Below are 12,696 nucleotides of genomic sequence, written 5' to 3' on the forward strand. Positions count from 1 at the left end.
TGCCGACAATCAACAAGATGAACCCAGCTGATATGTACAAGATGGATTGATGTCCATTGGCTATATTTCTTTTTGTAGAATGTTTGCTTATAGCTGAACCATATAATTTGTAGAAGTATATTCAGGAAATAAATTAGGTAACGCATATTCAGCAAACAAAAACAAAAAGACCCTACCATTTACGCCCATCAAAGTTGCTATTGCTATGAACAATCATCATGTTATGAATGATTGGTGTATGCATTCCTCGATTCCTACATAATAAAATCGGTTAGAAGTGATCATGATCCATTCATAACAAAATGAAAAGTTTGCTATATAATTAAAATGCAGATGTCCTCACAAAATAACTCAAAACATATGAATTACAAAACAAGAATTAAATAATGATTTACCTTGTGATGACGTCGATTGTTTTCATCTTATATCGGCAACCAAACATTACTAATTAGAGTTGTTGGCGGCGGTAGATGAAGCTAGCGGCCACCAAAGACAGTGACAAATGAAAATTAGGGTTTTTATGACTTTGGACATAGTAGGGTATGATATCTTCCTTTTATATTATACGACTACAAAAGAAAATTAGATTTTTTTTTCTGGCTCAGGAAACAAAGTGTGGGCCTGCAAAGGCCTAAACCATGCACTCTCTTTAATAAAGAAAATCAATTAAATTCAGAAAATATATAAACAATTACCATTTAAACCTACGTACTTTCCATTGTTTCTCCACAAAATTTATTTCAAATTTTGTCGCACATAAAAATATCAACATAGTTTCTATTTTTGTTTTCTTTAAAAAAAGTACCTTAACATTATTTTGTATATTAAAAACAAACATAATTTCTAATTTTAGCATAATAATTTATTAAAATGTTGAATTTAAAAAAAAAAAAGAAAAAAACAACATCACTTAACTATAATTGGATGAAACCTTAAAAATATAATTTTACAAATTACATCATAATAGCGATAAAATCATTTGTTTATAACCTTTTAACGATTTTTAAATTGTTACAAACTATTTTATAATATATGTTTTTTTTTTTTTTTTTTTGATTTTGAGTTACGCCACCGATGCTCATATGTTTTTATTATATTGTTTTCAAAAGATTTTTTTTAATAACCAACTTATTGAATTAATAATGGAAAAGAGCAACCTAATATTGAACTTTGATGCATTGACACATGTCGAATTCGAACAATCAATTCATATTAGTTAGTTGTTTACTTTGTATTAATAAGTAAAAGAATTCATAATTTTGTTTAAATTTAATATGTGAAGTGACTTTAATGTATAAAACAATGTTAAAAGACTTTTGTGAGTGAAAATATACCGAGAGAAAGTGTGTTTTTTATAATATTTTCCAATCACATTCCTTATGAAATGATTCATTCGAATCATAATTTTTTATATACACGATTTCTATATTAAATTATTCATTACATTATTGAATCTATCATTCCGCATTCCAATACATTAGTATTAGTGTTTGTTTTAAAGTTAATTGTGCGACCATCATGTCTAAGATTTTTTTTCTGTTTGTGGGTTTTATTTGGTCGGTTTTTGTGAACTGGTTTATCCAAATTTGAAACACTTCATTTATTTGTGAATTTTTCCATAAAAATACACATTACCTTTCCAAAATCACAACATTTAGAAGGAAACACAATTAAGTATCGATTCACATGTAAATGTCTTACCCAAGGTGTCAGGCCCGGCCCATGGCCGGGCATGTAGGGCACACGCCCAGGCCCACTTCTCTTTAAGGGCCATGAAATTTTAATTTTTTTTGTATATATATATATATGTGTGTCTATTTTAAGCCCATTTGTATTAAAAGGCCCATTTGTTTGAAATAATATAAATAAAATTAAAATACCTGCAAGTTTGATTGTGTGAACGGCTGAACGACGGGTCATGACTGCCTACCATCGGGATTCCGACCGGCGATTTGAGAGCTTCTGTTTGGACGGCGCAGACTCCGACTACCAAGTTCCTTTCATCCTTCTCTCCTTATTCATTTATTATTATTGTTTTGCAATTGTTCAAGACTTCAAGTGTTTGTTTAATTGTCTGAATCGTCTTCCACTTATCAAGGCTTCAAGGGAAAAAAAACAATTGTGAGGTGAGCGTGAGTTGGTGGTGATAACCGATGTTATAATTTATAACTTATTAGCTATTTAAATTCCTTGTATTTTAGTGTTAATTTTAATTTTAAGCTTTTATATTAAACAATTTAATATTTGTTAGCTTTTATGAGTTTATCGGTTGGACGGTTGATTATTGATAGTTAATTAGTTATGCTAATATTTTCTTTTCAGATATTATGCCTCCTAAATCTAAACACTTATCCGGTAGTCAAAAACGAAAAAAGAGAAAAATAGAAGAAGAGTTGAGAAATACACAAATTAAGAAGAATGCTAAGATACATACACTTTTCCAAAAGCAACCTCAAAGTTCTAATGTTAAAAAAAAGATGTACATGTTGATGAAGATATACATGTTGATGAAGATAATCATGGTAATGTTGAAGGGCATGAAGCTAATGTCAATGTAAACAGAGACGCTCATGATCATTTTAATGATAATACTAATGTGAATGAATTAAGATGATGTTGATACTGGTATGGATGTGAATGAAGTCAATGCTAATTTGGATAACATGATGTTAACGTTAATCCGAAAATTGATATTTTTCTTCCCACAACTTGAGATGGACTTACTCCTAACTTGATTAATGTTTTGGTAAAGAAAGGTCCAAAACGAGATTTGACTATTAAAAAGGGTCCCGCGGATAAATTTGGAAGACGCTCTTCTTCAAGTTTGTATACTAGAACTCTATCAAATATAGAGTTGTGATAGAACATGGTTAGTGTATTCAAAAGTGGTTAACAAACTATTTTGCTTTTGTTGTAAGCTATTTAGACAAGGTCCCCCCGAAAGGTTCGTTGGATGGTGACGGTTATGGGGATTGGAAGCATGTTAGTGATAGACTTAAAGATCATGAACTTAGCTTTGAACATATGAGGAATATGCAAAGATTGTTTGAAATGCAACAAAGGTTGAACTGTAACCAAACGTATTGACAAAGTACCGGGACAAATGAGAAGTTATATAAAAAAAGTAATGGGAATTTTTTGCGATTGATTGAGATGTTGGAAGAGTTTGACCCAATTATTAAAGAGCATGTGCGGTGTATCATGAATGATGAAGTTCACGTACATTATCTTGGATACATTATCCAAAACGAGCTAATCTTTTTACTAGCCGACGAAGTTAAATCAGAAATCATCAAGAAGATAAAGCAAGCAAAGTATTACTCCCTTATACTTGATTGCACCCCGGATAAAAGTCACCAAGAACAAATGACTTTAATTGTGAGGTATGTCAATCTAAACTCTAATTCTTTTAATTGTTAGTTTTAGTATATTACTATGTTATTTAAACTATTACAAATGTATTTAATTATTAGGTATGTCAATTTGAACTCCAAACCTGTTACCATTGAGGAATCTTTTCTTGGTTCTTTTATTGCTAATGATACCACGGGTAAAGGACTCTTTGATGTTACACGTGAGGAATTAAATTCTCTTGGTCTTGATATTGATGATATGCACGGCCAAGGCTATGATAATGGAGCCAACATGAAAGGAAAACATCAAGGGGTTCAAAGGAGATTCCTAGATATGAATCATAGAGCTTTTTATACCGCATGTGGTTGTCATAGTCTTAATCTAGTATTATGTGACATGGCTACCACGTGTACTAAAGCTAAATATTTTTTGGAACCATACAACAGATTTACAATATCTTTTCCAATTCTACAAAGAGGTGGCAAATTTTAAAAGGCAATGTTAAAGGATTGACTGTAAAGCCTTTGTCTATGACTCATTGGGAAAGTCGGGTTAAGAGTGTGAAACCTATTAGATTTCAACTATCGGATGTAAGAGAAGCTTTACTTGAGGTTAAGGATACCGAGGGTGATCCTAAGACAACAAGCGACGCTAATTCATTAACAAGGAATGAATTTAGTGATTTTGAATTTATAGTATCAATCATCATTTGGTATTAAGTATTATCAAACATGAATGTGGTGAATCAAAAGTTGCAATCCAAGGATATGATAATTGATGATGCTATTGATCAAGTGAAGAAGTTTATTAATTACTTCGTGAAATATAGAGAAGTGGGGTTGTCTAAGGCGATCAATGAAGCTAAGGAAATTGCAATTGAATTGGGTGTTGATCCAATATTCAATCAAAGGCGTCTGATTCGAAGGAAAAAACAATTTGGGGAGACTTCAAATGCAAAAGATGTTTTATTTTCAGGGGAGGAGGATTTTAGAGTCAACTACTTTTATGTATTGTAGATCAAGCGATTTCATCTCTTGAAAAAGATTTGAACAATACCAACAATACGAGAAACTATTTGTTTTTTGTTTCCTAATAGTTTTTTGTTTCCTAAAAAGTTGAATGAACTTGGAGAAAAAGATCTTAAATCGTGTTGTTATTCTCTTCAAGATGCATTGAATAATGATGAATAATATGATATTGATGTTGAAGAGCTTTATGGAGAGTTGAAGTTGTTTGAGACCTTTTTACCTAGTGATGTTATAAGTCATTTAGATGTTTTAAACAATCTAAAGCAGGTCCGTTTATACTAATGCATTATTTAATTGTTTTTTACCTTGTCAATTTTTTTTTAATTATTTTGATACTTTAAACAATATGAAACATGTGGATTCTTACCCTAATGCATTAGTTGCATACATAGTGTTGACTATTCCAGTAACAGTGGCATCGGCAGAACAAAGTTTTTCAAAGTTGAAGTTGTTGAAGACATATTTACGATCATCAATGTCCCAAGAAAGACTTAATGGATTGGCGATTATTGCTATTGAAAACGATGTTTTAGAGACCATGGATTACAAAGAATTAATTGATTGTTTTGCTTCCAAAAATGCCAAAAGAGCATCACGATTCGTTTAAGTACTTATGTTAGATCATTTAACTAAAAAAAAAACTTTTGTTTTGTATTTTAGGGCCTTTTGTTTCTTTATGTCCTGGCCTTGGTTTTTTTTTTATTTTTTTGTATTCTCGGAGACAGCTTAACAAGGTGTAATATCATTTATTATTATTATTATTAATTTTATTTTCTTTATATATGTATATATGAAGCTGCAATTTATATATATATATATATATATATATTGTGCTTCCCTGATAGTTCTTGGTTAACTTTTTCAGGGTCATCTTCAAGGATTTAAATACCTAGGCCAAACGGAAATAAAAAAGGCATGTATGCCTTAACAAACAGTGAAATAAATAAGCTAATTTTTATAAACAACGATTAATGTTATAATAAATATACAAAAATATAATATGAATGCAATACCTAATTTTCAAAACACTAAAAATTAATACTTATACGAGTTATTAATATAAAATTTATTTAAATTTAATATTTATTTATTTTAATATGTAGTTAATTTTTTAAAATTGTTTAAAGGTGTAACATCCCTAAATTTCCAAGAATAATATTTAATGTATTATTCGTTAATAGTGGAAAAGTTTACTAGAATTGGTAGAGAAATGATGGCGTAATAATAAGATGGTTCAAGTAGGCTAAGTAGATGGAATTATTGACCAAAAAGGAAAGATGGGCCTTAGGACCATGGGCTTAAGGGAGTATAAATACCCCTTAAACCCTAATCCTTACCATTATTATCTATCACTACACCATAGCCTACACCTTGAGAAACACACACACACCATCCTTTAACCCGAGCCAAGATCCGAAGCTTGTTGGTGCTAGATCGTCTTGTCAAACCTAAACAACATCAAGACCAGCTCGTGTTTGTAGAACGACTCGTTTAAGGTACGTTTATATTTAGAAATCGTTCATATAGGTTCGGTTTGGTTTGGGAAATCATAGATCTGTGTTAGTATGATTAGAACGAATCTAATGAAACAAACCTTACTGAATTTGATTAGCATTTGATAAGTTAATTGTTAACATAATATAACCCATAACTAGATGCACAAATCGCACCCCTTAAACATGGATGTTTGGCCGATTTGATGGTTAGGGTTTGTAGGCGCTGCATAGACGATTCCAATGATACCAAAATCATGATATTTCGTTAAGAATTGAAGGTTTAATTGCAGATCTAAGATATGTTGACTGTTATTGTTCATGACGATTTTGACTTTGACCCTTGAGTCAAAGTCTGGATAAGAACCAGATGATTCGTTATAATTAAGATAACGAATCAGGTAGTTCGTTACTCGCCCATTCGTTCTGTCAAGATAACGAATTAGCTACCCAGTTCTTTATGACTCAAATAACGAATCAAGCGATTCGTTACTCACCATTCTTCATAATTCAGATAATGAATTAAGTTGTGTCTGGGTAACGAATCAGATGAAGATAAGGTAACGAATCAGTTAGCGAATTAGACTCAATTCGTTATAATTGAGATAACGAACTAGGCCATTTGTTATAGTGAATGTAGGAGGATTTTGTAACGAATTAGACTGTGAATTGATAACGAATTAGCCAAAGAATTAGGCTTAATTCGTTATAGAAAATGAGTTAACGAGTTAGATAGTAATTAAAAATCCTAATGGAAAAAATGTGTTAAGACCCCAGCCAGGGGCTCTGCCCTTTGGACCCTGCTAGGGGCTACCGCCCCTAGACCCCGCTGCCAGGGGCGCTGCCCCTGGACCCCCGTTCATTGTGGGTTATGAATAAACTAGAAACGCGATATAGATAGTGATAGTTAATTGATATGTGTAATTGTTATATAGTTAGTCGTGCACAGCTCAAGAAAGGAATAACTACTATCGGTGAACGTAACAGAATTCAGGTGAGTTTCTAGCCCCACTTCCTTGTTATGATTTCGGGGCTGTGTGCATACTCGATGTGACAGTTAATACACTTAACTTAAATGGTAAGTGTATTCCATGTATGATATATGTGTTAGATACGATTGATTGCCTGTCGGTACGTGAACGATCTTCGGATATTGCATGTACCGTTAGGTTATAAATAAAGATATGGATATTGTATGTAATTCAGGGATGATTACTTGTCGATACGCGAACGATCTTCGGATATTGCATGTATTGCCAAGAATAGCGATGATTGTCTCCTTATATGGATATTAAATGATAACTTATATATAGAGTTCTCTCTACGGATAATATATAGAGTGTTCCTTAAATGGAAAGCATAGTGTTCCTTTAATGGAAAGCCCCGTGTTCCTTTGATAGAAAGCATAGTGTTCCTTTAATGGAAAGCCCAGTGTTCCTTTGATGGAAAGCATAGTGTTCCTTTAATGGAAGGCATAGTGTTCCTTCTATGAAAGTATATAGGATGCTCCTTCTATGGAGAATATATATAGAGAGTGTCATTCTATGGAGAATATAAATTGTAGGGCAATAGTAATAGTTCTTTTAATAGATATTATGTGACGTCCTCTTATGGACATTTTTACAAGGTTAAGATATGTATGGATGTAAGATATGTGTATGTATTGTATGTCGCCTGATTAACTAGAACTCACTCAGCGTAGCTGACTTTTAGTATGCGCGCAGGTATATATGTTTATCGAGAAGGCATGAGGATGACACATGGCATGGATTGAACGGCTGGCATCTGAAGACGGAAGAAATGGTGATTAAGATATGATGTTTTAAGTTAGTTCTAAAGAAAGGATTTAATATTTTGTAACAAATGATTGATGTTTTATATTCCGCGAAAAGTTTTAATAAACTCTGATTTGTAGAACTATGTTTATGAGTAAATCAACACCAAAGTAGGGCTAATGGTAACGGGGCCTTACAAAAGGATTTTAAATGGCATGTTGAAATAAAAATTAAGGGTGAAGTATAACTTAAACAAAGCTAAAAGGGGTGAGTATGCAAATAGTATAATTAATTATGAAATAAAGAGGATGGGTTATTTTTGTCATTACTTGAAAATTGATTTTGTTGTCATTTTCTCTACCAAGAATTTCCGGTGAACCTATTTTTTCGGTGACTTTTAAACACCAAAATTAAAATTAACGATCGATTACTAATTGAAGATGTCGTTTGACTCAAGATCTTTTATATATCAAACATATATATGTATAAAAGCCCCCCCCCCCCCACCCACACCCCAAACCAATGTGCCCCGACTAGGAATGCGGCACGCACACCCCTGGTCCAACCCTGAACTTTTTAATCTACTTCTTTCGGGTTCGATCCAAGCGCCATCTTGATATACTTTTTTAAATTCTAAGAGTTTTTATTTATTAATTAATATATAATGTTATCAAATTAATTTTACACATATTTTGTTTTTCTTAAATGACTTTTCAGATATATTGTTTTCCTAAATTTTGAATATATTGTTGTGACGTTCTTATTTTTATTTTATTTATCTTATATAAATTTCTTTCTAAACTGAGTTAGGTCAAATGTTATTACTTTTATTTCAAATTCACATTCAAGTTCCTTAACGCTCATTTTCACAGCAACACAACTTTAATTAAATTTTTGAATATAACATTCCCATCCAGTTATATTTATTTACGTTTTGATATAAATTTATGTAACATCCTGAAATTTTTAAATTAATATTAATCATACTATTTATTTTTGGTGAGAAAGTTTACTCGGGTTAGCGGAGAAATAATAAATCGAATAGGAGTTAGCGTGGGTCGGGCTAGTGTTGGGTAATGGATATGGGTTATGGACTTGGGTTAATAAGGAAGGAAGATGGACCATGGGCTCAAGCCCATGATCCATAATATTTAAGCCTTAAATCACCCTTTAATCCTTTCATTTCACATATTCCATACACCACACAAAACACACACTTAGCTCTCTCTCATCCTACTTTCTCTCTAGCCGAAATAGAAGAAGAAACCGAGCATCAACCCGAGGTAATGATAGTATGTTATTGTAGAGATACAAACCCGTTAGATTTAGTCACGAAACAACAAGCCGACACCGTTAAACCGTTGAAGTCATAAGATCCGGGTGGAATCGGGTATAAACCAAACCTAAGATGAGCTTAGGGATCACCCTAGCTCAGATCTGGATCGAACGGGACGAAAAACGGTGAAAACGGTGGCCAAACGAGTGAGATCTCGCTTTTCCGGCAAGATTCACGTTTTCCCGGCAACGGCGGCGCCGGAGGTTGTGTCACATTAAATGTGACGTCTGACGTCTGACAAAACCCTAACCCTAATTCGTTACGGAATTCTAACGAATTAGCGGTGATTATTTAACGGAAGGGTAGCCAGTTCGTTATGGCAATTCGTTAAGGTGGGAGGACGGACTAGAAGCAGCTCGCTAAGTGATTCGTTAAGGAAAAATGACGAATGAGGATAACGAATCAGACCATGTTAGTGTAACATCCTACTTTTGGTTATATTAATAAAATAAACTTCGTCTATTTTATAGTGGGTCGTTATCGGTTTAGATAAATAGAATATAAGTTGGGTAAATGGATATGGGTTATGGACTTGGGGTATGAAAGAAGAAGGAAAGACCATGGGCTTAAGCCCATGACCCCTAAATATAAATACCATTAATCATCACTTAATCCACATTCACGCATATTCCATACACCACCCAAAAACACACACTTAAGATTTCTCTCTAGCTCTTCCTTATCCCTAGCCGAAATCAAGAAGGAAACCGAGCACCGACCCGAGGTAACGATAGTTTAATATTATATGAGCTTAACCCGTTAGATATAGTTGCGAAACGACGAGCCGACACCGTTAAACCGTTTAAATCATGAGATCCGGGTGGAATCGGGTATAAACCGAACCTATGATGAGCTTAGGGATCACCCTAGCTCAGATCTTGTCGATGCGTGAACGATCTTCGGATATTGCACGTATCGCCAGGGATAGTGATTGCCAAGTGGTTGTTAGTGTGTACGAATGCTATGATGTGACTTGCTTATGAGGTAATGGTATGAAGTGTGTTGTAGACAAGTAGAGGTAGAGTGTGTTAGAAGTGGCAAAAGTCTAGTAAGAGTGTTAGTGGCATGACGATAGTACGTGGTAGGGTAAGCCTATACGTGACTTCGTTATCAAAGTGGCAAAGTGGCATAACGTTATACATTATTAAAGTGGCAAAGTGGCATAACGTCATTCTTTATTAAGTGACTAAGTGGTAGGGGTAAATAAGAGGTTAAGTGGTAAGGTGAGCCGGTCAGATAGTGGGCTACGTGTCTTCGGATGCGTATATGATATATGTAGTGGTTGTATGATAAGTTGCTTGATTAACTAGAACTCACTCAGCGTAGCTGACTTTTAGTATGCACGCAGGTGATCTAACTAAAGAGCTAGCATAGGGATGGCACATGGAATGGATTGAACGGATGGCATCTGAAGATAGAATAAAAGATGTTTTAAATATAATGTTTTGTGTTATGGTATAAAAGAAAAGATTTAATGTTTTGTAACGAATGATTGATGTTTTATATTCCGCGAAAAGTTTTAATAAACTCTGATTTGTAGAATTGTGTTTATGAGTAAATCCGACGCTAAAGTGAGGCACCGGGAACGGGGCCTTACAATTTATTCAACACTAAGTCATAACAACTAGGAATGATAACCAACTAGTTGTAAATGTACATCATAAAGTTTTTAAATAAAAAGTATTTGTGTAGTTTGTAATCTTTAATAGGAATCAGGGGGGGGGGGGGGTGTTATAAGCCCAAAAGTTTAGTTTTTCCCAAAATATACATTAAAAAATGCCATATAGTGGCATACAAAACCCGTCACTAATAACAAAATAAACTTCCACCGAAGACCTGTAATAATGTGCCGCACTAAAAAAAAGTGTCACTAGAAGTGGTGACGCTAAAGCCTTTTAGTGACGCTTTTGTTATCTGCCGCACAAAGTTTTTGGACTTGTAGTGTCATTTTTTGTTGCCATAACATAAAAAAAGTTTAGTTTTTCCTAAAATATGCACTAGAAAAATGTCATATAGTGGCATACAAAATCCGTCACTAATAACAAGACAAATTTCCACTGAAGACCTGTAATAATGTGCGGCACTAAAAAAAAGTGCCACTAGAAGTGGTGACACTAAAGCTTTTTAGTGATACTTTTGTTACATGTCGCACAAAGTTTTTGGACCTTTAGTCACTTTTTTTTGTTGCCATAACATATAAAAAAGTCTTTTGTGATATAATTTTTAATTTTTGTGCCTCTAAAAAGTAATCTTGATTATATATCCATACTAGTTTTAGTGACACTTTTTTTCCACAATATAAAATTTTTTTTGGCGCACAATATTTGTGTCAATAAAAATTGTTACTATTTAAATATATATATACTATTTTAAGATGCACATAATTTGTCAAAAAAAAATCATATGATTTACAATATAAAATAAAAGTTAGTTAAAATGGTAAATGTAAATATTATAATATTATAACTTCAATAATAATTTTAATATGAAACATATCCAAATGTTAGACAAAAATTGTGTAATAAGTAAGTTATTTCAAATTCCAAATATTTACACGACCAGTACTCTAATCATTATTTTGAGTGAGAATTTTACTTTCATAAAACTTATCTCTAAAGCTTCTCACAATATTTACCTACCATCATCAAACATATAAATTAAGCATTAGTATTGATTATAAAAAGTTCTAAAGGTCTTTCATTTATGAAAGTCTTTGGTATCAAAACTTAGAGCACAAGATTTAGAAAGAGAAACGAAGCTAAAGATCATTTTAATCTTTGATTTTAACATTGTAAGAAAGGCAGCAAGGTTTTGTGAAGGTTTCTAGGTGGAAATTTTAAGAATCATCTCTAAAATCGTTTCGGAAGATTACTTTCGGCTTAAAGGTATGTTTTGAGGTAAAGATTATGTTTTTATGATCGTTTATGCATGGGAACGTCATGAACATGTTAATTAAACCATTTGTAGTCATAAATTTACATGTTTTATTCATTTTAGGACTTCTTCGATTACCTTGCATTGAAGATTGAGATCTAGGTATCTTCGATAAGCATCTCATAAGTTTTTGCTAAGGAGATATGTCACATACAAAGTCGTAGTCCCACAAAACATAGTATTCGCATAACATTAGTTCTCGCAAGGATAGTATTCGCGTGTATGCTATTTCTCACTTAGAATAGTTCTCACACGTCTAATTGAGTACTTTATTCGAAGCCAAAAATCAATAAGCGAAAACGGTGGTTATGCGATTACTAGGGTAGTGTGAGTATTGTGGTATGCGACCACTTGATAGAGTGAGCCCCTGTTTATGCAAGTACTTAGGTCATTAAACACTTTACATGAGTGAATACCTGGAGTCAGTGTTGCAAAAATCGCTAGTCGGTGGTCGGGCGGTGGGGTGGGGACTAGCGATTAATTGGGATTAGTCGAGATTAATCGAGATTAATCGGATCGGAATTTAATGTATATTTTTCAGTTTTATGCATACACACACACATTTTTATATGCAATTTTCTATTTTATACATACACAAACATATTTTGGCCGAAAATTGACTTGAGTCTCACTAGAAGCCACTAGATTTTGCTGCAATCTCGTCAAAAATAGTTAATTTGGGTCGGAATCTCGCCGGAAACCACTGATTTTGGTCGGAATCTCGCCGAAAATCATCAATTTTGGCCGGATTTGACCGTTAACCGATTAATTGGCCG

The 12,696-nt window shown here is 33.2% G+C and overlaps 1 protein-coding gene across 1 annotated transcript; it reads left to right on the top strand.

The window, feature by feature from the left end:
* Positions 1 to 3,201: 3,201 nt before the first annotated feature.
* Positions 3,202 to 4,544, top strand: LOC143626733 (uncharacterized). The gene is made up of 5 exons (XM_077096723.1): positions 3,202 to 3,383; positions 3,474 to 3,738; positions 3,801 to 3,981; positions 4,075 to 4,361; positions 4,470 to 4,544. Exons 1-5 carry the CDS (start codon positions 3,202 to 3,204, stop codon positions 4,542 to 4,544), a joined length of 990 nt encoding a protein of 329 aa, XP_076952838.1.
* The last annotated feature ends 8,152 nt before the right edge of the window (positions 4,545 to 12,696 follow it).

Source organism: Bidens hawaiensis, unplaced genomic scaffold (genome assembly GCF_021521415.1).
Source record: "Bidens hawaiensis isolate Kalapana, Puna unplaced genomic scaffold, B.hawaiensis_p1.1 tig00004478_1, whole genome shotgun sequence".
Lineage (NCBI taxonomy): Eukaryota > Viridiplantae > Streptophyta > Magnoliopsida > Asterales > Asteraceae > Bidens > Bidens hawaiensis.

Coding starts and splice junctions, on each gene's coding strand:
- LOC143626733 (XM_077096723.1), top strand. CDS start 3,202: ATGAATGATGAAGTTCACGTACATTATCTTGGATACATTATCCAAAAC. Junction 3,982..4,074: donor TGAGGTTAAGGATACCGAGG/GTGATCCTAAGA, acceptor TTTGGTATTAAG/TATTATCAAACATGAATGTG. Junction 4,362..4,469: donor TTAGAGTCAACTACTTTTAT/GTATTGTAGATC, acceptor TTTCCTAAAAAG/TTGAATGAACTTGGAGAAAA.